This window comes from Carcharhinus amblyrhynchos, chromosome 4 (assembly GCF_965287045.1).
Source record: "Carcharhinus amblyrhynchos chromosome 4, sCarAmb.v2.hapA, whole genome shotgun sequence".
NCBI classification, from domain to species: domain Eukaryota; kingdom Metazoa; phylum Chordata; class Chondrichthyes; order Carcharhiniformes; family Carcharhinidae; genus Carcharhinus; species Carcharhinus amblyrhynchos.
In genome coordinates, this window is record NC_137327.1 from 129,496,597 (window position 1) to 129,524,138 (window position 27,542).

General features: G+C 45.3%; 1 protein-coding gene across 2 annotated transcripts in view; it reads right to left on the reverse strand.

The window, feature by feature from the left end:
• tmem255a (transmembrane protein 255A) overlaps positions 1-27,542 on the reverse strand; it is a 76,561-nt gene that overhangs the window by 21,903 nt on the left and 27,116 nt on the right. For both annotated transcript variants that reach the window (XM_080187877.1, XM_080187876.1), the window contains exons 5-6: positions 24,307-24,387; positions 6,967-7,055 (exon numbers count right to left, since the gene is read on the reverse strand). In XM_080187877.1, the coding sequence (XP_080044003.1) occupies positions 6,967-7,055; positions 24,307-24,387 (170 nt within the window). The remainder of the gene's footprint in view (positions 1-6,966; positions 7,056-24,306; positions 24,388-27,542) is intronic.

A 27,542-nucleotide genomic window follows, 5' to 3' on the forward strand; every position in this document is an offset into this window, starting at 1 on the left:
TCATGACATGATTTAATAAACTGCTCCACATCTTGCATTATCCCCAGCTACCATACCTTGGTCTAGAAATTTTGCTTAGTACCAAAGTTTTGAAAAAAAGCTCAACATCTTTTTGCTCTTTCTCAACCCCGAATCGTTCATTCTCTGCACAACTTCCTCAGTCAGTCAGTTAGGGTAGTGAAGTTTGGGATTATGTATAACACAACAGTTCACAAGTCCCAGAAAACTTCCCGTTTCCCTGGCACTTTGGGGTTCTCTGCTCTCGCTTCTATCTTGTCTATTTCTGGATGGATTATGTGATTAGCAGCATACCTTTCCAGCTCCTCCAGCTACCTGTCGCACTTCACACTGTCCGTACTGGCATCAGCGTCAGATTAAATGGCCCAACGCCCCTGAATGTAGACACATCAGCTGCAGCAAATGCCACAACACAATCCTAAATATCTCTGCATTCTTCCTCATTGCCCATGTCACATCTCAAGCTGAAGCAAATCACAGATTTAGCTGCAGGTATCACGTTATTCAATTGGCCATGTTGGTGAGCTTTTGACCATGTACTATCTGACCTTGGCTGCCTTCAGCAGTGTGTAACATGCAATGCACTACAATCCAAGTATCCAAACACATCCTGTTATCGTAAGCACACATGGTACTGAGGGGACAGTGACAGCACGGAGATAACATTTTCAAAGTTACAAAAAGCAGAAAGCAGGAGTGAACAGTTTGCTTCGCAAACTAAAGAAAATTAAAGAGCAATGTTCCCCCAGGGGTAGGTACCAGGACCACTGCTTTCTCTGATAGATATTAGTGACCTAGGTACAGTAGTTAGTGCTGCCGTCTCACAGCTCCAGGGACTTGAGTTGATTCCCCGGCTTGGGTGACTGTCTGTGTGGAGTTTGCACGTGTGGAACAGCAAATTGTGCGGAGGGTGTGGAAAGTCTGCAGAAGGATCTAGATAGGCTGGGCGAATGGGCCAGGAACTGGCAAGTGGAATTTAATGTTGGCAAATGTGAGGTTGTCCACTTTGGTAGGAATAATGGTAGGAAGGACTATTACTTACACGGTGAAAAACTGCAGCATGCGACGGTGCAGAGGGACCTCGGGGTCCCTGTGCATGAGTCGCAAAAACCCAGCCTACAGGTGCAGCAGGTGGTCAGGAAGGCGAATGGGATGCTGGCCTTCATAGCGAGGGGGATTGAATATAAAAGTAGGGAGGTCTTGCTGCAGCTGTGTAGGGCATTGGTGAGGCCGCAGCTGGAGTACTGTGTGCAGTTTTGGTCGCCGCACTTACGCAAGGATATTTTGGCCTTGGAGGGAGTGCAGAGGAGGTTTACTAGGCTGATACCGGAGTTGAGGAGGTTGAACTATGAGGAGAGGCTGAATAAACTAGGCTTGTACTCGTTAGAGTTTAGAAGAATGAGGGGAGATCTCATTGAGACATATAAGATGTTGAATGGGATGGATAGGATAGAGGTGGAGAGACTCTTCCCGCTCAGTAAGGACAGTAGGACTAGAGGGCACAGCCTCAAGATAAAGGGGGGGCGGTTTAGAACGGAGTTGAGGAGGAACTTCTTCACTCAAAGGGTGGTGAATCTCTGGAATTCTCTGCCTGTTGAAGTGGTGGAGGCTGTCTCGCTCAATATCTTTAAGACGCGGATTGATAGGTTTTTGATAGGCAAGGGGATTAAGGGTTATGGGGAGAGGGCGGGAATGTGGAACTGAGACACGACAGATCAGCCATGATCTTATTGAATGGCGGGGCAGGCTCGAGGGGCTAGATGGCCGACTCCTGCTCCTATTTCTTATGTTCTTATTCTCCCCATGTATATGTGGGTTTTCTCTGGGTGCTCCGGTTTCCTTCTATAGTCCAAAGATGTGCAAGTTAGGTGGACTGGCCATGCTAAATTGCCTCTTGGTGTCTTGGAAGCAAATATGTGGAGTTATGGAGATAGGGTCTGGGTGGGATTGTGGTTGGTGCAGACTCAATGGGCCGAATGGCCTCCTTCTGCACTGTAGGATTCTATTCTATGATTCTAGACTCCCCCTATGTTCTCTACGTACATAGAATCAGAGAATCCCTCCAGTGCAGAAGGAGGCCATTTGGCCCATCAGGTCTGCACCGATCACAATCCTACCCCAATCCTATCCCCGTAACCCTGCTAGCTCCCCTAACACTAAGGGTTAATTTGCTGTGGCCAATCCACCTAACCTGCACACCTTTGGACTGTGATATTATTAAACTAGAAGCAGTGCAGAAAAAAATTATTAGGATGTTACTGGGACTTGATGGTTTGACTTATAAAGGAGAGGCTAGATAGACTGGAACTTTTTTCTCTGCAGTGTAGGAAGCTGAGAGGTGATCTTATAGCGATCTATAAAATAATGAGTTTCAGAGATCAGCTAGGTAGTCAATATCTTTTCCCAAAGGTAGGGGAGTCTAAAACTAGAGGACATAGGTTTAAGGTGAGAGGGGAGAGATGCAAAAGGGTCCAGAGGAGGAATTTTTTCACACAGAGGGTGATGAGTGTGTGGAACAAGCTGCCAGAGGTAGTAGTAGAGATGGGTACAATTTTGTCTTTTAAAAAGCGTTTAGATAGTTACATGGGTAAGATGGGTATAGAAGGTTATGGACCAAATGCAGGCAATTGGGACTATCTTAGTGATTAAAAAAGAGGCAGCATGGACAAGTTGGGCCGAAGGGCCTGGTTCCATGCTGTAAACCTCTATGACTGTGAGGGCATAGTTTTGAAATTTGCTGACAATACAAAAACTCGGAACTACAGTCAACTGGTGAAAGTATCAAAACAAACTTGTTGCAATGAAAGGAGAAATGGGCAGATGCAGGCCAGGATTTTCTCCCAGATTGACAAAGTCTGATGTTGTGCAGGAAAGATGACGTGGAGCCAAATGACAGCAATCACAGCCACAGCTCTTTACACCATATAATGCGGGACATGGTGCATAAAGGCCAGCTGGGGTTCCACAACATAATACTGACGGGTGACCTCTGATTTACCCACCCTGCCATCGTCTCAGTGTTTCGATGATCTGGGCACCCTCTCCCCACCAAGTGCCATGCTCACCTCCGAGCCCTCCTTGGAGTTCTGCTCACCAAGTTCATGCCTCCTGAGAACTGACGTGCACTGCACTGTAATGACTTCAATCAGGCCATTGAGGTCAGGTTATTGGAGTATGAACTCCCTGATTAATCAATGGGCCAATCGTGGAGTCTTTGCCCTATATGTAACTGGTTGTGTCAGTTCCTCTGGCACCCCCAGAGGGTAGACTGTTGACTAATTGCACTCTGTGCACTGCTGCTGGAATTGTAAATTAAGGAATTTTGGTGAAGGAACTTCTGCCTCTGTTGGATTATTACAAGCGCCATTCTGACATAACGTCACTGTGGACATATTATTTGATGTGGGGGTGCAATTGCGGTGTACGGGCCCAATAAATGACATGCTAATTTATTACATTTCCCAATATCGAATGGCCAGAAACGCGAGCTGTCACCGACTGGTGGAAGGGATGACTGCTTCCTGCTTTTATCATCGACCTGAAGAGCATCCACGGCCTACATGTGATTCCAATAGCCCAGCAAGTCACTCAGCTCAAGGGCAATTAAGGATGGGTAATACACACTGGCCCTACCAGCAACACCCACATCTCATGAATGAATTTAAAAAAGATAAAACAATGGACCAAATCCACCATGGTCCCTCCTGTCAGTGGGGTTCACTGGCAAGCAGGAATCTGAATGCCAGTTTCACCCTGGTGTCAATTTCATTCAGGATCTGTTGCCAGTACCTGCTGGAGGCTGGCGTGGAAGTAATTTGCATCCTGCTAATGAGATGCAGATAAAGACCCAACTGGTATCTCCCCATTCCTGATTCTCTGGGACATTAGTGGGATGTCTGGAGCAACATGATGGTTAGCACTGCTGCCACACAGCACCAGGGGCCCAGGTTCAATTCTGGCCTCGGGTCATTGTCTGTGTGGAGTTTCCGGTGCTCCGGTGTCCTCCCACAGTCCAAACGTGTGAGGGTTAGTTGGATTGGCCATTCTAAATTGCTCCTTCGCGTCCCAAGATATGTAGATTAGGGAATTTAGCAGGGTAAATATGTGGGGTTACAGGGATAGGATCTGGGTAAGATGCTATATCAGGGAGTCAGTACAGACTCGTTGGGCCGCACAGCCTCAGAAGATGGGAACTGCCTGAACAATGCCGGGGGCTACCTCTGGAGTTTGGGATGGAGGCCATTAACAACCTTGGCATATGGCAGCAGTAGGTGGAGGGGTGAATCTTCTAGTTTCAGCGCCATGAAGAGGTCCACCTTCTTGCCTCAGAATTTTCCTAGAGATCCATTTTTTTTCTTCAATGGTGGGCCAGTGATGTTGGATGCCTTTTCAATATGGCAGCCAGATATGATGTTGGATGCCCACCCTGCCACTGAGTATGGCACAAAAGCCTCAGGCACATAATTAACAAGGTCAGGGTGGCGGGGGGGGGGGGGATATGGTATAGTTTCCTGCCAGCTTCTGGCAATCGGAGGCACTCCGTTTTCCTGCTCTGCCACAGCACTTAGTCCCAGATGGCCAAATTTATAGAAGACACAAAATTGTGCTGTAGATAAAAGAGCTTTCAATAAAATAGATGAGAAATAGATCTAAACAGGTTGGGTAATGGGCCCAACAAAACAAAGGCAGTAAATATGATTCAGTGTATGTACCTGTGCAGGTCTGTGCTGTAATTATGTATGTGCGTGTCCCGAGCTGTACAGTATTACAAGTTGGAGTAGAATGGTTGGATGCAAGTCAAAGATGAAGTGACTCAGAAGGTAGAAGGCTATGAGGCTGTGTTGTCCTGGGGACATGTTAACGAAAGGCTTTGGTGGGACTGTATCTGGAGTATTGTGTGCCTGCTATTCCCTTCACTTCAATGAGGACATTTTAGCTCTGGTTTTGAGAATAATGAGAATGATTGTGGAAATGCATCAAATTACAGAAATAGATTTCATAACCTGAATTTCTCCAGCAAGTGGCTTTTTAGGTGAGGGTATAAAATAGAAGGAATGCGCTTCCTGCCTTCCTTGACCCTGGGGCAGACGAGACCTCTGATGGGCGACCTGTCCTTGCCCCTAGTTGAGACCCTCAAGTTGCCAGTTATTGAAAACTTAATGTCTGTCTCCCAGCCAGCCTCAATTTTTAGGCTGGCAGGAGGATTTCCTGGGCGTGGAGGGAAGCCCAAAACTGATTAGCTCATTGGCTAGAATGTGATGCAGAAAGTTACAAATGGTGTGGGTTCAATCCCCATACCGGCAGTGCTAGTTCATGGAGACCTTGACTTATGCTTGATGGGAAGTTCTGCTCCTCAAGCTACATTACGACATGTCTCACTCTAACAGAGACACCTATGGTCCCACATAGACAGTGGCTAATTCCCAGCAAGCACCAATATGTGATGTAGAAGATAAAGAAGAATAGGTTTCCTGGGGATCTCTCAGAATTTCATTTGCACCTCGAGGATAATGAGCAATAGCAGTGAGAATATTACACAGTACATCTAAAGGAAATGGCTCTAACACGAATTCACTGAATTCAGAAATGTGGGTAAGTTATAAAGGATTCTCAAAAAAAATAAATGTAGGAAAATTAATCAAAAAATATATTTTTGCAAACCAGATTTTGTTTGTGAAAAGAGATTGAATGGAACAATTAACTTTGAAACCTTATCCTTAAAATTGAACGACTCAATTTACCATCCAATTAATCCACTTATATGAATAAATATCCCTACTCTGCTCTCAAAGAAGTTCCACAAAACAGGGGCTGTCCTCAGCAACTTCTCATATTCATTAATGCAAACACAACTTCGGGATAGTTTTAGGATAGACTGGCTGGAACCAGAGAACAGAAAGGGGATTTTATCGAGTTGTTCAAGATCATGAGACAGAGGAGCTCGAATAACCAAAGTACTCCAGATGTTGGAAATCTGAAATAAAACCAGAAAATGCTGGAAACACTCAGCAGGTCTGGCAGCACCTGTAGAGAGAGAAACAGAGTTAATGGGGGGAATCGAATCCAGGTGACAGTGGATCTCTATCTGCTGGAGAGCTGGCAAGAACCCCGCATTGCCCCCTTTGAGGAAGGCTCATGGTATTCTGAGCCAGTCAGGCACTAAAGTGGCCAGTAGTGCGAAACCTAGGGTGGAAATAGCTGAAGCTAATTATAAGCGGCAAGATAAGGCTCTTAAGGGGGCATTAATTGCCCATTTAAGGCCTAACTGGCATTGGTACATTGTCTACAAGCCACCCCGCCCCAGACTTCAAGGGAAGCAGAGGCAGGAAGGAGGCTAGGTACTCAGCCGATACTCCCCTGCCTGACTACATGCCTCCCCACCTCCGAACTCATCTCTGGCAAACATGGGCATTGGATTATATCAAGAGTGGAATTTTCCCATCCCGCCTGCCACGGGAATTGTAGCTGGCGGCACAGGGACCTTGCGAAGATCCGCTGACCTCGGATGGGATTTTCCGACCTGGGGGAGGAGCGTGGCTGGAAAATCCCAACCCCAGTGTTTCAGGTCTGCGATCATCTGAAGCTGCCAGCCCTGCTGACCATTCCCTGTTCCTATTTCAGATCTCCGGATGTGATTTGTGCAGATTGAAGGTTGATGGAAGAGGCCAGAAAGTCAGGAGATCTCGGGGCTGGAGGAAACTCGAGAAAAAGGAAGGGGCTAGGAATTTGAATAGAAAGGCAAGAACCTTAAAATCGAGGCAATGTCAGAGTGGGTGGCAACATACGTCAGTGTGAACACGGGTGATGCTGAATGGGATTTGGTATACGGCTCTGTACGGCTAATGCTTTCTACTGGAAAATACAAGTGCTAAACAGAGAACAGTTAACTCACATCAAAACAGAAGTTAATTTAAAATGTACAAACCAAGAGATTAATGTGAAACCCACCGGCCACACTTATAAAGGTCACAACAGTAACAGGTATTGCTCTTTATTTTCAGTATGCAGGGAGCACTGGAATGGCTCAGGCACGTCACCTATTGGAAAGAAGAAATCCAGGTCATCTGACACGATGCAATAACATTTCATTTCTGTACATAACCTGATAGGTTCAGCTGCTTCCTGTTTCCGAATCAACGTTACGGAATTTGTTAATATAAATAATTTCCTTCTGAGTTTCAGTCAGTCGCAATCTTTCTGAGCCAAAATAGAGGCAGCAAGAAGCCATGTGGCTCCCCTCAAGCTTTCCCCACTAACCCCCCCCACTCCCTTCCATTTAACCAGATCATGGCATTTCCTAACATTATCAAACTCGTAACAAACAGGAGGAGGAGGAGGAGGCCATTCAGCCCGTCATTCAAGAAGATGAGAACTGATCTGAATGTGGCCTTAATCCAACCTCCCCCTTTCCCACCTGACCCCCATATCCCTCAATTCCCTTAGAATTAAAATAAAATCTATAGATTGGGGCCTTGAATGTTGACATTGATTGTGTATTCACAGCCCCCCTGAGCTAAAGAATTCTAAAGATTCGCAAACCTCTGATGAAATCACTCCCTGCTTCGCTCTGAAATGGATAATGCCTCACCCTGAGATTATGTCCCTTGTACCCCACTTTCCAGCCCCTAGGCTGTCAAACCCTCACAGCATCATTTATGTTTCAACGAGATCAACTCTCATTCTTCTAAGCTCCAGAGTAGAGGCCTATTCTACACAAACTCTCCTCATAGAAGAAGCCTCCCAGCTTAGGAATCAATCCAATCAACCCACATTATACCCTCTCGAAGACCAGTGTATCCTTCTTCAGGGTAAGGAGACCAAAATTCTACACAGTCCTCCAGATGTGCTCTCCCCAAAGCTCTGTACAAATACAGCAAGATTTCCTCACTGTTATCTTGCAACTGCTTTGAAATAAAGGCCAACATAGGATTTGTCTTCTCACTGAACTGGTATTCCAGCGACCTGGGGAAATACTCTGGGGACCTGGGTTCAAATCCCACCACGGCAGATGGTGAAATTTGAATTTAATAAAAATCTGGAATTAAGAATCTACTGATGACCACAAAATCATTGTCGATTAGTCGGAAAAACCCATCTGGTTCACTAATGTCCTTAAGCGAAGGAAATCTGCTGTCCTTACCTGGTCTGGCCTACACGTGACTCCAGAGCCACAACAATGGGTTGACTCTTAAAGTGAGCCCTCAAGGGTAATTTGGGACGGGCAACAAACGCTGGCCCAGCCAGCGACACCCACATGCCATGACAGGGTTAAATAAAAAACAAACCAGTATTCATAAATATCAGTAACTTTCAGTCAAACACAATCCCATACACTTTGAACCTGAACTATTAACATTAAATCCAGAGGTGTGTGGGTTAGGTGGACTGGCCATGCTAAATTGCCCCTCAGTGTCAGGGGGACTAGCTAGGGTAAATACGTGGGCTTATGGGGAAATGGCCTGGATGGGATTGTGATCGGTGCAGACTTGACGGGCCGAATGGCCTCCTTCTGCACCATAGGACTCTATGATTATTAAAACAAAAAGCAGGAGTTGGCTGTAGGGCCCCTCAAACCCGTCCTGCCACTTAATAAGACCATGGCTGATCATAAAATTATAAGATCACAAAAATAGGAGCTAGTCATTCAGACCCTCAATCCTGCTCCATCATTCAAGAGGATCAGGATTGATCTGTCAGTGGCCTTAACTCAACCTTCAACTCCCCTTTCCTATCTGACCCCCATATCCCTTCATTCACTTAGAATTCAAACATCAATAAATTGGAGCCTTGAATATTCACATCAATTCCGTATTCACAGCTCCCCCCGAGGTACAGAATCCAGTCGATTCACAAACCTCAGTGAAGATAACTCTCTTCATCTTGGTCTGAAATGGCCAACACCTTGGGCAAGTGCAGTCAGAAATAAATCCACACTCTCAGGGTAACTGTACTTCATCACAAGGGCAGGATTGTGGCTGTTACAGGATATTCAGCAGTTAGGGGATGGATGGATGTTTCCACTGTCACAGAGGAGGGTCCTGAATGACGCTCTGTGTCCCTGATGACTGGGTGAACATCACCCAATAGTCTGACAACGGCCCAAAGTTGTGGTCCATCTTGGAACCACTGACCTAGATAGGAAAAAGATTGAGGTCTTCCAGGTGATGATTCAGGGAATAAGAAATTAATCTGAATTCAACACAAAATATCTGGAATTAGGAATCAGCTGATGACCATGAAACCATCGTCGATTGTTGGTAAAACCCATCTGGTTCACTGATGTCCTTTAGGGGAGGAAATCTGCCTGATCTGACCTACAAGTGAATCCAGAGCCACAGCAATGTGGTTGACTATCAACTAACTGCCCTCTGAAATGGCCCACAAGCCACTCAGTTGTCACCGCAACCTTCTCAAGGGCAACTAGGGATGGGCAATAAATGCTGTAAAAAGTCTGACAACACCAGGTTTAAGTCCAACCGATTTATTTGATAGTAAACTCACTAGCTTTCAGGGTTAGTCCCTTCGTCAGGTGACCCTTGATCAACCTGTCACCTTGATCACCTGATGAAGGGACAAACCCCGAAAGCTAGTGAGTTTACTATCAAATAAATCGGTTGGACTTAAACCTGGTGTTGTCAGACTTTTTACTGTGTTTACCCCAGTCCAACGCCGGCATATCCACATCAATAAATGCTGGCCAGCCAGTGAGGTTCATATCCCACGAATGAATGAAAAAAAAACATGCCCTCAAGAGGTGGTAATCTCAGAATTATCCAGTTACCACGTGCTAGTCAATATACAAACAGGAAGGTAGTGCAGGCAGAGAAATGGCAAGAAGGGAGATTTCTGGGGCTTAAGAGATCTGTACAAGATAAACAGGTTTCGTCTGAACAAAGGTAGGAAATATATGTGGCTTGTGGCGAGATTAACTAATGCTAAATTAGAGGGTTTAAGCAAATTTGATATGGAATTTTAGAAAATTAAGATGGAACAAATTGCAACAGCGCAGAAAGAATAGGAATCAGATTGAGGGAGAAGTGAAACAGAGAAGCATAGTGTTGGATTGCACCTGTGTTAACGAATGAGGGGTTAAACATAGACAAGAAGAACACTAAACACTCCTGGCTATTCTATACTCAGGAGAGAAAGAAAATGAAAGAATCACAGAATCCCTACAGGAAAGGAGGCCATTTAGCCCATCGAGTCTGTACTGACCACAATTCCACCCAGGCCCTATTCCTGTAACCCTCATTTACCCTGCTAATCTCCCTCAAATTAGGCTCAATTTAGCATGGCCAATCAACCTATGTGCATATCTCTGGACTGTGGAGAGAAACCGGAGCACCAGGAGGAAACCCACGGGGAGAAACTAGAAATTCTACGCAGACAGCGACCCAAGACCAGAACTGAACCCAGGTTCCTGGCGCTGTGAGGCAGCAGTGCTAACCACTGTGCCACTACGAAGATAGATAGGAGATGACAGCACTGGTCAAAATTAACACTGTGGTTCTATAACGGGTGATATGTTGGATAGGACAAAAGCTGATTGTATTTAATTACTGTTAAGGAACAGAAAAGGGACCAGGAACAGTTATGCGTGCAGTTGGTTTGCTGTGCCTCTCCTGGCCCACGTCTCATATCAGTGAGCTGGTGCACAGACAGCTCTGAACCTGCACAAAGTGAACTCACCCTCTCTCTGCAGCTTGGGGAAGCCCACTGCTTGCCTGCTCCTTCCACCAACTCTCATGAGAGAACATTCATGTCCTAACACAGCGATTCTCTCCTCTGGGTTTCAGCTTCACTGGAAGAATTTCAGATTGTTGGAAAAACTAAAATGTTTCCAAACTCTCTAGGTTATAATAACTTGAAATAAGGCATTTTCTTTGCACACACAGGTTGATCATATAGATTTAAGTCAATGGTTCCTCCAATAAGACTCAGGAGACCATTTCCTGGCTAACGGAGATATATTTTAATTTGCAACGTGGTGGCACATTAGGACACAAAACAATGGTGAGGAGCCTGTCTACTGACGGGATCCAGAACAGGTGGTTCTGCTAATATGCACTAAAATATCAGACTGAAGTTCCTTCCTTCTTTTAGTCTTTATAATGTCTGCGTCAGCTCTGATATTTCTGATGTCACAGGCATTGTAAAGACATGTGCAGGAAGTGCGCCCTCTGCAGTTGCAACATTACCAAACTCATCCTAACCTGCTCCCGACCCCCTTGTTGACCCAGTTTGTGACCTGGTGCCCTGCTTCTGCCCTCCTGCGACCATGTTCTCGACCCCTCTCTCATTCCTGACCTCCTCACCACCCCATTCCCAAATCCTCTCGACTCACTTCAACCCCACTTCCCTTCCCTCTCCTGAACCCCCTCCCCTCCCCTGTTTCAGACCCCTTGCTGCAATCGAGGCAGCAAGGGTTTGTGGGGCCAGCAGTGGGGGCTGGGGTCAGGGGGAGGGATGAACTGGGAAGTAGAGTGCTGCTAAAGAGGCTGAGGGGTTGCATGCTGGCCTAGGACACTGTGAAGGAAGACGCCATTTTTGATGTGGGCAACTGCTTAATCACTGATTATTCTGTGACTACAATGGCTGCACATGTGGAAAGTGCTCCCCATGGTTTTGCAGTGTCAATAAATGCAGCCTTTTTTCTAACAATCATATAGAAATAGAGTCATAGAAGCTTATAGCAGCGAAACAGGCCCTTCAGCCCAACTTGTCCATGCCGCTTTTTTTAAAAACCCTAAGCTAATCCCAATTGCCCGCATTTGGCCCATATCCCTCTATACCCATCTTACCCATATAACTGTCTAAATGCTTTTTGAAAGACAAAATTGTACCTGCCTCTACTACTACCTCTGGCAGCTTGTTCCAGACACTCATCACCCTCTGGATATTTTTGTATCTCTCCCCTCTCACCTTAAATCTATGCCCTCTAGTTTTAAACTCCCCTACCTTTAGGAAAAGATATTGACTATCTAGTTGATCTAAGAACATAAGAAATAGGAGCAGGAGTAGGCCATCTAGCCCCTCGAGTCTGCCCCGCCATCCAATAAGATCATGGCTGATCTGTCATGGCTCAGTTCCACCTTCCCGCCCTCTCCCCATAACCCTTAATCCCCTCTCTTATTAAAAACCTATCAACTCGCGTCTTAAAAATATTTAGCGAGGCAGCCTCCACCACTTCAACGGGCAGAGAATTCCAGAGATTCACCAAACCGCCCCCCCCTTTATCTTGAGGCTGTGCCCTCTAGTCCTACTGTCCTTTCTGAGTGGGAAGAGCCTCTCCACTTCTATCCTATCCATCCCATTCATCATCTTATACGTCTCAATGAGATCTCCCCTCATTCTTCTAAATTCTAACCAGTACAAGCCTAGTTTATTCAGCCTCTCCTCATAGTTCAACCCCCTCAACTCCGGCATCAGCCTAGTAAACCTCCTCTGCACTCCCTCCAAGGCCAAAATATCCTTGCGTAAGTGCGGCAACCAAAACTGCACACAGTACTCCAGCTGCGGCCTCACCAGTGCCCTGTACAGTTACAGCAAGACCTCCCTACTTTTATATTCAATCCCCCTCGCGATGAAGGCCAGCATCCCATTTGCCTTCCTGGCCACCTGCTGCACCTGCAGGCTGGGTTTTTGCGACTCATGCACAAGGACCCCGAGGTCCCTCTGCACCGTTGCATGCTGCAGTTTTTCGCCACGTAAGTAATAGTCCTTCCTACCATTATTCCTACCAAAGTGGACAACTTCACACTTGCCAACATTAAATTCCATTTGCCAGTTCCTGGCCCATTCGCCCAGCCTATCTAGATCCTTCTGCAGACTTTCCACACCCTCCGCACAATTTGCCGTTCCACCAATCTTGGTGTCATCAGCAAATTTCGACACCATACACTCGGTTCCCTCCTCCAGATCATCTATATAAATGGTAAATAGCTGAGGCCCCAGCACCAACCCCTGGGGCACTCCACTAGTCACCAACCACCAATCCGAATAGCACCTATTGACCCCCACTCTCTGCCTCCTATTTGACAGCCAATCCCCTATCCACGCTAACACCCTACCCCCAACTCCATGTCCCCTGACCTTCTGTAATAACCTCTTGTGAGGCACCTTATCAAACGCCTTCTGAAAAATCAAGAAACACCACATCCACCGGCTCTCCTCTATCCACCGCCCTAGACACACCCTCATAGAACTCCAATAAATTCGTCAGACACGGCTTCCACTTAACGAAACCGTGCTGCGTCTGCTCTATCAAACAATTCTCCTCAAGATGCCTCGCTATTTTCTCCTTGATCACGGACGTTAAACTAACCGGCCTATAATTCCCTGCCTTTTGCCTGCCACCCTTCTTAAACAACAGCGTAACATTAGCCGTTTTCCAATCTTCTGGCACTTCCCCGGAATCCAGCGATGATTGGAAAATGATCATCAAGGCATCCACTATCACCTCCGCCATTTCTTTCAGAAATGTGCCCCTCATTATTTGATAGACCTCTATAAGATCACCCCTCAGTCTCCAACGCTCCAGAGAAAAAAGTCCCAGTCTATTCAGCCTCTCCTCATAACTCAATCCATAAAGTCTCAGCAGCATCCTAGTAAATCTTTTCTGCAGTTTAATAATATCCTTTCTATAATAGGGTGACCAGAACTGCACACAGTATTCCAAGTGTGGCCTTACCAATGTCTTGCACAACTTCAACAAGACATCCCAACTCCTGTATTCAGTGTCCTGACCTATGAAACCAACATGCCAAATGTATTCTTCACCACTCTGTCCACCTGTGACTCTACTTTCAAGGAGCTATGAACATGTACCCTTCGATCTCTTTGTTCGGTAACTCTCCCCAACACTCTACCATTAACTGAGTAAGTTCTGCCCTGGTTCAATCTACCAAAATACATCACCTCGCATTTGTCTAAATTAAACTGCATCTGCCATTCGTCAGCCCACTGGCCCAATTGGCCAAATGTGCAACATTACTTGAGCTGGGGCTGTGGTTGAGGTAGTCAACAAGTACAAACTGCAACAAAATGATTTAAGATTGATTTGCTCTGATTAATAATTTCCATTCTCAATTCAAAGTGGGTGGGAAAGTGGGTGTGATACCTGCCGAGTGGCTGGAATGCTGAACAGGCACAATGTTCCTCTGTTCAGCTCATTAATTATGCATCTGTGAGGAGCCAGTGGTGGGTAGAAATGCAGATGGAGACATCGCCCTCTGAGCGGGATGATGCAAGAAAGGGACACTTTCCCATTGTCTCCACTGTCCTCGGGACTCCATACAGAGACCATTGCCTTGGCAGCATAGAAATACTAACCACATGATCCCTTGTCAACTATGACCATTTACCCAGGAGGATTAAGTTTGGCTGCCCTCCACCAGTCATGCCCCTTGGAGTTGTTTTATCACCCTCCATCCCTGCCTGACTGCAGCCAAAGGCACATAATGAACAGCAGCTCCACACCTCGCTGGGATCTCGATGTTATGAGTCAGGAACAAGCCTGTTGTAATGTGGGTTTCACCATAGAGAGAACACAAGTTAAACATTTTTGACATCCAGTTGCCTCATTCCTCCCCCATACCAAAATCACAAAGACCAATCTCTCTGTCACAACTGAACCTTCCCTGGACCTCACTGACTACCTTTCCCCGCTCTCCCCCTACTTTCCTGGATATTCTCCTCAAGCCCACTCAGTCATTCAATGAAGTCATAAAAATCAGCTTTCCTGCACTAACCCCACATCCTTTGATATTTTAAACATGTAGAAATCTACTTGTCTCGGTCTTGAACACACTCAATGTTTTGGAGATTTCCAAAGATTCACCAGCCTCAAAGATGAAAATATTCCTCTTTGTTGCAGTCCTAACTAGCTTAATCCTCAGTCTGAGACTGAGACTCTCACCGTTTAAAAAACACCCAGTATTTCTATTTTTCTGACCAAAGTGGTTAATTTCACATTTCACCACATTGCATTTCATTTGTCAAACTTGCTGCACCTCTCCAGATCCCCTTGAAGTGTCTGCATCCTCCTCACAATTCACACTTCCCCCTAGTTTTGTGTCATTTGCAAACTTGCAAATATTGCATTTAGTCTCCACATCCAAATCATTGATGTAGATTGTGAATAGCTGGGACCAAAGCGCTGATCTTTGCGGTATCCTATTAGCCACAGCCTGCCAACCTGAAAATGACCCATTTATTCCTGCTCTCTATCCGTTGACCACTTCTCAATCCATGGCAATGTATATTACCCCAATCCCATGTTCTCTAATTTTGTTTTCTAGTCTCTTCAGTGGGACCTTATCAAAAGCTTTCTGAAAATCTAAATACATCCATCACCCCTCTTCTCTATTTTACTCCTCACACCCTCAAAAAACTCCAACAGGTTGTTAAAATTTCCCTTTTATAAATCCATGAGACATAGGAGCAGAATTAGGCCATTCATCCCATCGAGTCTGCTCTGCCATTCAATCATGGCTGATATTTTTCTCATCCCCATTCTCTTGCCTTTTCCCCCATTATCCCTGATCCCCTGTCTATCTCTGTCTTAAAGACACTCAATGACCTGGCCTCCACAGCCTTCTGCGGCAAAGAATTCCACAGATTCACCACCCTCTGGCTGAAGACATTCCTTCTCATCCCGGTTTAAAGGATTGTCCTTTTAGCCTGAGGTTGTGCCCCCAGATTAATGAGACCCATGTTGACTCTGTCCAACCCTTCCATTATTTTCTAAGTGTTCTGTCATCACATCCTTTACATTTTTCCTACAACTGATATCAGGCTAACACGTATGTAATTCTCTGTTTTGTCTCCCCTTTCTTTATTAAGTATTGGGGGTTACATTTGCTACCTTCCAATCTGCAGGAACCATTCCACAGACTATAGAATTTTGAAAGATGACATTAATATTAAATTATATTGATTAAGTCATAAGAGCCCAAGGTGGTGGGGGTAGTATATTGGTATGGATAGGGAATTGGCTCGTGGACAGGAAACAGTAGGTGGGGATAAAGGGTTCTTTTTCAGGCTGGCAGCTGTAACCAGTGGGGTTCCAATGGGATCAATGCAGGAACTACAATTGTTTTCAATATATATTAATAACTTGGAGGAAGGAAGCGAATGTATTGTAGCCAAATTTACTGATGACAAAAAATAGGTGGAAAGGTCAGTTGCGAGAGGGATGGAAGCAGTTTACAAAGAGATATTAATAGGTTAAGTAAGTGGGCAAAAGTTGGCAACTGGTGTATAATGTGGAAAAGTGCAAATTTGTTCCTTTTGGAAGGGAGGACAAATGAACAGAGTATGATTTAAATGCTGGACAACTGCAGAAAGCCACAACAAGGGTCTTCATAGAATCCCTACAGCGTGGAAGGAGGCCATTCAGCCCATTAAGCCTGCATTGACCACAATCCCACCCAGGCCCTATTCCCATAACCCTACATATTTACCCTGCTATTCCCCTGACACTAGGGTCAACATATCATGGCCAATCAACCTAACCCGCAAAAATTTGGACTGTTGGAGGAAACCGGAGCGCCCAATGGAAATTCATGCAGACGTGGGGTGAATGTGCAGCCTGGAATTGAACCTGGATCCCTGGCGCTCTGAGGCAGCAGTGCTAACCACTGTGTCACCCCGTCTTGGGGGTACTTGTGCATGAAGCACAGAAAGCTAGCACACAGGTACAGCAGGTAATCAGGAATGCTAATGAAATGTTGGCCTTCCTTTCAAGGGGTTTGGTGTAAAAGAGTAAGGAAGTCTTGCCATAATTGTACAAAGTAGTGACGAGACCACATCTGGAGTACTGTGAGCAGATTTGGTCCCTTTATTGAAAGAAAGATACTATTTCATTGGAATCAGTTGACAGACGGTTCATTTGGGTGATCATCAGAATGGAGGGACTGACAAAAGGTTAAACAGGTTTCGTCTCTACTCATTGGAATTTAGAAGGAGGAGAGGTGATCTCATTGAAATATACAGGATTATTAAGGGGCTTAAGAATGGGACAGCCTAGGAACAGAGGGCATAATCTCAGAATTAAGGGGTGCCAATTTCAGACAGAAATGGAGGAGGAATTTCTTCTCTCAGAAGGTTGAGAGTCTTTGGAACTCTTTACCACACAGAGCTGTGGGGGCAGAGTCCTTGTGTAAATTTAAGGTTGAGATAGATGGATTTCTCATCAATAGGGGAATCAAGGGTTATGGGCAAAAGACAGGGAAGTGGCTGTGGGGAAGAAGGATCAGCTGTGATTTTATGGAATGGCCTGATACTGTTCCTATTTCTCATGGTCCAATATGAAGTTATATTGAATACAGAAACACTCAGTGACCTATGAGCTTCCTCCCACACCTTTCTTATACTCCTATTAGCATATCCTATTCTTTGTTTCGTCATTTGGTTCCATCGTGTCACAAATGGATCTACGGTATTTGTCTTAGCCACGCTTTGTGGAAAGGAGTTCCACATTATTAGTGACTTATATTTATGACCTCTAGTTTTTGAATCCTCTATATGTGAAAACATCTTCTCTGCACCTATCCTCTCAAAACCCATCATAATTTTATAGACGTCTACGATCATTTTTTCGCTTTCTCCTACAACCAGGTAAAAAATATTAAGCCTGGTTAAATCAGCAGTGACTCATTTGCCCTTAAAGTGACATTTTACATAACTGATGGTGTTTATTCTCTTCAGCATGGAGAAGGCAAGTCTGCAGACACACAAAGAGAGCTGAGAGACTGTCTAATGTAGTGAGCAAATTAATGTTACTGTCAAAATCTCATCAGATGCCTTTAACATTTACCAGATCTCTGAGCATAATTCTGCAATCATCTCTGCCTCAGTAAGACTTGTACTCGTTAGAGTTTAGAAGAATGAGGGGAGATCTCATTGAGACGTATAAGATGATGAATGGGATGGATAGGATAGAGGTGGAGAGACTCTTCCCGCTCAAAAAAGACAGTAGGACTAGGGGGCACAGCCTCAAGATAAAGGGGAGGCGGTTTAGAACGGAGTTGAGGAGGAACTTCTTCACTCAAAGGGTGGTGAATCTCTGGAATTCTCTGCCCGTTGAAGTGGTGGAGGCTGCCTCGCTAAACATTTTTAAGAAGCGGGTTGATGGGTTCTTGATAAGAGAGGGGATTAAGGGTTATGGGGAGAGGGCGGGAAAGTGGAACTGAGCCACAACAGATCAGCCATGATCTTATTGAATGGCGGGGCAGGCTCGAAGGGCTAGATGGCCTACTCCTGCTCCTATTTCTTATGTTCTTATGTTCTTAAGACACTGTAGACATTCCATTTGAATGAAATGTTGTGAATTTTATTCCAAATGCCCCCTTTATAGCGATAATCCAGAGCTCGTAGAATCATAGGATCTCTACAGTTCAGAAAAGGGCCATTTGGCCCATTGAGCCTGCACCGACACTCAGCCCCCATCCCTGAAGCCCCACGTACTTACCCTACTAATCCCCGACAGCGTGGTCAATCAACCTCACCCACACATCTTTGGACTGTGGGAGGAAACTGGAGCGCTTGGAGGCAACCCATGCAGACACAAGGAGAATGTGCAGGCTCCACACAGACAGTGACCAAAGGCCAGAATCGAACCCAGCTCCCTGGCGCAGTGAGGCAGCAGTGCTAACCACTGTGCCACCCTCGTGTCCTGTCCTTACACATTCACCAGCACAAACACATTTTCACAATTTACCTTTTCATTACTCATCCAATATATTAAATACAAACCAGAATTTTGAAAAACCCACAATTATTTCAGCTTTCCTCTGTAACTTGTCACTCTTGGTACCTTCCTTGTGAATTTGCTCCAAAGACTGATCTCCTTTTCTGAAGGGGTATCTAAGCCTGCACACATTACTCACTGTAACATCATCAATGTACAAATTCTCCATTACATCCTTACTTTGAATTCAATGTCCTCGGCACAAGGGCAATCAAAATAGAATTAGTTTTAAAGGCAATACAAATGGAACCTGATTACAACAAAAGGACAAAACATTAAGGCAAGCACCTGAAATTAACTCTGCAGGTACATCACGATGATGTGTAAATGGCACACAGAAGGGTTCTCCTGGGATGTGTAAATGCTATTCTAGTCTCCTACGATGCATCAAGAGCACAACTGAAAGGCATGATTATGTTACATCAACTGCATTATTTCTATCTCCTCTTAGTTCTTTCACAATGAATCTCTTCTTGTTAATCAGTCATGCCATCTCTCATTTTTTCCCTCATGTATATGCACTTTGTTCCCGAACCCTTTACTCCAACCCATCATTTACTGTCTTCAGTCACTGTGCCACACTTGAATCCCCTTTGAATAACTCCATAATGCCTGTGCCAACAGTGTCGCACTCTTGGCATTTTTTTGACAAGTCATCAATGCACCTCTCTGTGCAATGCCAATTGCCCCATTCTCCTCCAGGTTTTCTGGTTTCCTCCCATAGTCCAAAGATGTGTAGGTTTGGTGGATTGGCCATGCTAAACTTCCCCCTAGTGTTCCAAAATGTGTAGGTTGGGTGGAATGGCCATGCTAAATTGCCTCTTCGCATCCCAAGGGATGGCACGGTGGCACAATGGTTAGTATTGCTGCCTCACAACGCCAGGGATCCTGGTTCCATTCCGGCCTCAATCACTGTGTGTGGAGTTTGCACATTCTCCCTGTGCCTGTGTGGATTTCCTCCACGTGTTCCAGTTTCCTCCCACAGTCTGAAAGATGTGCAGGCTAGATTGATTGGCCTTTAGTGTCAGGGGATTTAGTAGGGCCGATGTGTGGGGTTACAGGGATAGGACCTGGGTGGGATTGTGGTCATAGATCATAGAGCCTTACAGTGCAGAAAGAGGCCCTTCGGCCCATCAAGTCTGCTCCGAACACAATCCCACCCAGGCCCTAACCCCATATCATACCCACTATTCCCTCTAACCTACGCATCCCTGGACACTAAGGGGCAATTGCTTAGCACGGCCAATCAACCTAACCCGCACATCTTTGGACTGTGGGAGGGAACCGGAGCACCCGGAGGAAACCCACACAGACACGAGGAGAATGTGCAAGCTCCACACAGACAGTGACCCCAGCCGGGAATCGAACCCAGGACCCTGGTGCTGTGAAGCAGCAGTGCTGGTCAGTATAGACTTGATGAGTCGAATGGTTTCCTTCTGTATTGTAGAGATTCTATGAAAGATGTGCAGGTTAGGTGGATTGGCCATGCTAAATTGCCCCTTAGTGTCCAAAGATGTGCAAGTTCAGTGAAAATTTATGGAAAGGTTTAAGAAGGGCAGTGAATGGGGAGAACGTGCAAACTCCACACAGACAATCACACAAGGCTGGAATCAAACCCGGGTTCCTGGTGCTGTGAGGCAGCAGTGCTAACCACTGTGTCACCTTGCCATGCTTCCCTGCCCTACCTGTAGTAAATAAATCAGTGCACTTTGCTGTGTTTTGGTGAGTAATCAACAAGGCCTTTGGGCAGAGAATTCAAGAAGTGGTGGTTAGAAAGATGCTTTGATGCGTAACTGAACCATACAGATCCAGAAGGTCTCATTCCTAAACCTTGGAATGATAAAGCTTCGTCTTAACTGACCTCAGTGTTCATCTGATCTCAGTGGGCAGTGGGAGGGGAAGGAGACAGAAAGAAATGAAAATATTAGCCACTACTGATCAAAGCCCAAATGAAAACAGGAATGAGTTGTAGCCACAGCTCCAGTGATTAAATGACCCAATTCCACACGTGTTATAATTTTAATCCAGCTGTCACAATGCAATCACTGTCTAAGCATGCACAAAAAGGCCAACTACTTGAGTGAGGTACTGTCTCTGAGGAAAATGTGCTTCAGGATAAGACACTGATAAGACCATGACACACAGGGGCCAAAATAGGCCAGTCAGCCCATCTGCTTTGCTCCACCATTCAGTGAGATCATGGCTGATTGGATATGATAATTCTCAATTCCACTTTCCCGCCTTATCCCCATAATCCTTGTTTCCCTTACTGATGAAAAATCAGCTTTGAACATGATCCAGAGCCCAGAGCCCTGTGTGGCGAAGAATCCCACAGATTGATCACCCTCTGAAAGAAGAAATTCCTTCTTATTGTAAATGGGAGACTCCTTACTCCTGTGATTATGCGATCTGGTCCTCGACTCCCACGAGGGAAAGCAAGGAAGGAAGTTCTGAAGGACCAAGAGGAGGAGCAAAAAATGAAATACCCTCTGTGGAACCTGCACAATTATCAATGTGGTAGATTCTTCCTAATCTGTCTAAAATAACACTCAAATCCGTAGAACTTATAAAGAGGGTAGAATCTCGCGATCAATAAAGCTTCTCAACTATCTCTCCATTCCCAGATCCCACCCCCACTGTTTGAACTGAAATACAATCCTCCCTGTCTTGGTCATGTGACCTCAGCACGAGGCACTGACTGGAAGCCACCATGTTATATTCCGTTCTAATGAACAATGATCACAAAAAGCACTGTATTCTTTGAGCTCGTAACGTGCCCTGCTCACTCCTGGAAAATTCCAGAAAACAAATGACTGGTTCAATTCCAGACTTGGCCTGCCTGGACATTCCCACAGTGCTTTTTATGGGATTATTCATTTCCTTATTCCCAATTAACACATTTACAACAGATATCTGTGAGCCCAATGCCCTTGGACACACTCAGGCCACTAAGGCTCTGGGAGACAAAAAATGCTGCAAATACTCAGCAGGTCAGATGTGGAGCGGGAGACAGAGTTAATGTTTTAGGTTGGAAATGTTAACTCTGTTTCCCTCCATTGATGGGGTAGAAGCTTGCCCTCGCATGAGTGCAAGGCTGGAGATCTCACTGCCCTCCAGCCTCCACCCCAGATAAGTCTGTGGATGGTCTTCCTTCTCCATTGCCAATTGAGGCCCTTAAGTGGGCAATTAATGCCCAATCCCTCCACTACCTATATTAACCCAATGGTGGGCAGAGGGCTTGCTGTGTGGAGAACATGAAAAGCAAACAGCCTCTCTGGGGGCACATTGTGTGTAACTGAGAGGCCTGGCATCATGAAAGTGGGGGCCCACTGAGAGCCACCCCTCTGCTGTTGCTGCCAACCCCCCTCCCTCCTTCCCTACCCTGCTAACACTTACCTGTACATGGGTCTTCCTTGATCTGAGACCTTTGATTGGTGCAATACCACAGAGCTGCCGCCCTTTAATTGGCTGGCAGCTGTTGATGGGTGGCGCTGCTTTGACTGGGGAAGGGGGGGAAGAAGTTCTGCTGTTGACCTGTTAAGAGTCCGAGTAGCACAAAACGTAGAGGATGTTTCCGAGAAAAGACAATGCTGCGATCTCATCTGCTCCTCAGCTGGTGACCGAGACCCCCCCACCCACACCCCTGTCATTGCCGACACATGAATCCACCCAGGCTGTGTAGCTATTTCCTATATTTTTCTTTACTCTTCCAGATTTTTCGCATCTATAGTATTTTGATTTTGGGAGAGACTGGCCAGGGATGGGTGGGATGAAGAGAAAGAGAGATTAAAATTAAACCATAAGCAGTCTTGTGGGAACAGCAATGTAGTGGTTATGGTATTAGATTACAAACCCAGAGGTTGTGAGTTCAAATCTCAGTAGGGCAAATCACACTGGCGTATAGTAATGAATGACATGGACCAGAAAATTCCCATGTTAGGCTTCTGCTCCAGTTATGGTATTGGATGCAAATGGACACTTGCAATTGACCTCTCTGCTCTCAGTATTTGCTGGGGAACTATGATCCAAGCTTCCAGTGCTTGAATGCTCTCCTGTATTACTGCCACTAAAGTTGGTCCATGTAAGTATGTACATACATATACTCATATGTATAGGCATTTGGCCTATCAAGTCTGCTCCACCATTCAATGAGATCATGACTGATCTGACAGGCCTCAACTCCACCTTTCTGCCTTAACCCCATAACCATTAACATACTTAACAACCCAGCCTCTACAGGGAAGAATTCCACAAACTCACTACCTTCTGAGAGAAGAAATTCCTCCTCATCTCTCTTTTAAATGGGTGACCCCTTATTCTGAGATGATTCCTTCTGGTCCTGGACTCTATCACAAGGGGAAACAATCTCTCAGTATCCACCCTGTCAATCCCCCTGAGAATCCATTTGTCTCAATAAGGTCACCTCCCATTCCTCTAAACTCCAATGAGTACAGGCCCAACCTACCCAACCTCTCCTCAAAAGAAAATCCCTCCATACCCAGGATCAACCCAGTGAACCTTCTCTGGACTGCCTCCAATGCCTACACTTCTTTCCTTAGATAAGGGGGCCAGAAATGTTCACAATATCCCAGGTGTGGTCTAACTGCATGACTGAAGCAAGACTTCCCTATTTTTATACTCCATTTCCTTTGAAATAATGGCCAACATTCCATTTGCCTCCCCTATTACCTGCTGAATCTGCAAGCTAACTCCTTGTGATTCATTCAATAAAATTAAGGCTCATCTGATTGTGGCCTCAACTCCAATTCCACCTAGCTCCAATAATCCCTTCCTGGTCAAGAATCTATCTATCTATCTCTGCTTTAAAAATCTCCAGTGGGCTGGTTTTCTCCGCTCCCGGGGGAACAAGAGTTCCAGAGATTCAGGACTCTCTGAGGAAAAGAATTCTCACGTGGGAGGTGCCTTGACCGGAATCTTACCACTGTTCACGATGGCAGGATTTTCCCAACCCGCTGCAATGAATGGAGATTTGGCCGGCTGCCAATTTTTCCGATTTCTTTGCAGTGGGAGCGAGCATGAACGGTTTATGTTTTATACCATGTTCCCTCTTTCTAGTCTCTCCCACGTGGGGTAATATCTTTTCAAGTCTCCTCAGGATCTTGTATGTTTCAATAAGATCACCTCTCGTTCTCCTAAAGGCGAGTGCCTGTTTAGGTATTGCGGCCCTTAGTCAGGCTGATAAGAAAGTCATTTGGAAAATAACCATTGAAATTACAGCTGTCCCAGCAGATGACGGGCTTCAGAAGCACAGAGTGGCAAAGGAAGATGAACAAGTGGCTCATTCTCTGACTATCCCTCCCTCTCTCTGGTGAAATACCCGACCTCCCCAAGTATCTCTCACTGATCGCAAAGTCCTCGCAGGGAGATAAATTAAAATGAAAGGCAGGAACCGAACTGAAGAAACAGCGATAATGAGGTCTGTCCACACGACTGAGAACTTCCAGACTTGCTACGTGTGGACCAGCAGCATTGATTAACCTGGAAGGCCAACGCTGAGCCGGGGCTGGCAAACGTACCTCTGCATTGTAATCATCTGAAGGATATGGGGCACCACTGGAATAATACTGGCATCTCCCTGCATGGAAGGGCTTGATATCCTGTCACAAAAGAAGATGGGATTACTACTTCAAACTGTTGAATGCTTTATTTTCTGTATTTAAAACACTCAGATTTTGAAGAGCAAATTTAATTCATCCCTTTTAACAATTATATCAAAGGTTTTTTATTCATTTGTGAGACATGGGTATCACTGGCTGGACCAGAATTTATTGCCCATCCCTAGTTGCCCTTGGAAGGCAGTTGAGAGTCAACCACATTGCTGTGGCTTTGGTGTCACATGTAGGCCAGACTGGGTAAGGGCAGCAGATTTCCTTCCCTAAAGGGCATTAGTGAGCCAGATGGGTTTTTCCAACAATCGACAATGGTTTCATGGTCATCAGCTCATTCCTAATTCCAGATATTTATTTTATTGAATTCAAATTCCACCATCTACTGTGGTGGGATTTGAACCCAGTCCCCAGAACATTAGCTGAGTTTCTGGATTAATAGTCTAGCGATAATACCACTGGACCATAGTATCCCTTACTGAATTAGTTAGAAAGTCTTGTAGGGTAAGAGATCGATACTGGGCAATAGGACAGTCTTCTGTATGTGCCAACTGTTCCCAGTTGATGAGAATTCCTGGAATTTTGGGACATTGATCATTTGTGTTTTGCCCAAAAGTCAACACAGGTCAGAATCCTCCAAACTTAGAACTGCTCTGAGCTGCTACGGCCTAATGTCGTGAGGGCTGAGTGAGTATAATTCTGATGTTTAAGGAATCTCATCTGTGTCATTTGCTGCAGACATTACAACAAAAAAAAGGGGAAGAAGTAATCGAGATCTGGAGGATGGGGTTGGAAGCAAAGGAGGAAGAGGTTGATTTCAGCTGGGCACAGGGTGCTGGGGAAGTGCCAGGTTGACTTGGGCAGAGTGCGAGGAAGAGAAGGCAAATTAGGGAGATGAATGTCAAAGTGAGCTGGGGTGGATGGAGCGTGTGGAGTAGGAAGGTGAAGATTTCCACTGGATGAAGACTGGAGGCAATAAACAATAACCCTGACATCAGACCATAAGATAAAGGAGCAGAATTAGACCATTCAGCCTATCGAGTCTGCTCCCCCATTTAATCATGGCTGATATAATTCTCATCCCCATTCTCCTGCATTCACCCTGTAGCTTTTGAGCCCCTTATTGATCAAGAACCTATCTATCTCTGTCTTAAAGACACCAATGATTTGCCCTCCACAGCAATAAGTTCCACAGATTCTCCAGCCTCTGGCTAAAGAAATTCCTCCTCATCTCAGTTTTAAAGGCATGTCCCTTCACTCTGAGGTTGTGCCCTCAAGTTCTAGTCTCTCCCACTAGCAGAAACATCCTCTCTACTGCCACTCCAGCGAGGCCTCTTAATATTTTGTAAGTTTCAATTAGATCCCCCCATACTTCTAAACTCCACCGAGTATAGATCCAAACTCCCCAACTGCTCCTCATATGACAAACCCTTCATTAACAGAGGTGGAGAGTTTTCAGATGATAAACCCAAAGGTCCAGGTTTTGAGGACATACTGAAAAAAGAAACCTGGATATTTCATAAATTTTTCAACAAGTTTATCTTCTCACTTGACTTACTCAGTTAATGGTAGGGCATTGATGAGAGATATAGAACAAAGAGATCTAGGGGTACAAATTCATTGCTCCTTGAAAGTGGAGTCACAGGTCAACAGGGTGGTGAAGATGGCCTTCAGCATGCTTGGTTTCATTGGTTGGAACATTGAATGCAGGAGGTGGGCCTTCTTGTTAAAGCTGTACAAGGCATTTGTAAGGCCACACTTGGAATACTGTGTACAATTCTAGTCACTCTATTATAGAAAAGATATTATTAAACTAGAAAGAGTGCAGAAAAGATTTACTAGGATGCTACTGGGACTTGATGTTTTCACACAGAGCGTAGGGAGTGTCTGGAACAAGCTACCAGAGGTAGTTGTAGAGACAGGTACACTTTGTCTTTTAAAAAGCATTTAGACAGTTGCATGGGTTGAGGGGTATGGGCCAAACGTGAGCAATTGGGACTAGCTTAAGGGTTTAAAAAAAAAGGGCAGCATGGACAAGTTGGGCCGAAAGGCCTATTTCCATGCTATAAACCTCTCTGATCCCAACACACCCATCCTTGGAATGGGTGAGAGGGTGTGAAAAAAATGTGAATTTTATGGCATCTTTCACATCCTCAGGACATCTCAAAGCACCTTACAGCCAATTAAGTGATTTTGAAGTGCAGTCACTATTGTAATCTAGAAATTTTGGGCAACTAATTGATACACAGCAAGATCCCACTAACAGCATTGTGATAGTGACCAGATCATTGGTTTTTTGTGATGCTCAAGGAATAAATTTGACTAGAAAAATGGCGATAACTCCCCTTCTCTGCTTGACAATCTTTTAGACCCAAGAGGTGGTGGCACAACGGTATTGTCACTAGACCAGTAATGCTCTGGGGACCCGGGTACGAATCCACCCTGGCAGAAATTGGGAAATTTAAATTCAACAAAAAGTAGTGTTGATTATTTTGTTGTAAAAACCCGTCTGGCTCACTAATGTCCTTTAGAGAAGGAAATCTGCATTGTCATTCCAGGTACACTGTTAATTTAGCAGCATTCAGGAACTGGACTGAAATTGATAAGAGTTTCATTTTGCCCTGGATCTTTACTTGTCAAAGAAGAAACTATCCCCGGTAGCGAGGCTTAGCTTTACAATTTGTGCCAGATCATTAGGGGCAACGTCAGAAAACACCTCTTCATACAAAGGATAGCGGAAATCTGGGACTCTGTCCCCCCTAAGCAATTTAGACTGGGACTCAAGTGAAAATTTCAAAATCAAACTTGACGAATGTTGGCGAGGCGAGAGTATTAAGAATAACGGAACCAAGGGGGCTGATGGTGGTGTCGATTCAGTTACAGATACAGATATGACTAATTGAATGGTCAAAGAGATCCTATTAGTGAGATTACGGGATTCCAACCTAAGCCCCAAAAGCCAATGGACTAAATCCACTGCATCACTCAGTGAATATGCTGTGACCTCCGAGATAATGGACAGGATTCTCTGGTCTACCAGCCGCACGTTTCCCGCTGGCGGGAGGCGGTGTGTCGTTTGCTACAGTTGGTTCTCCAGTCCCGCCGCATTCAATGGGAATTCCCACTGATGTTGCCGGCGGGAAGCC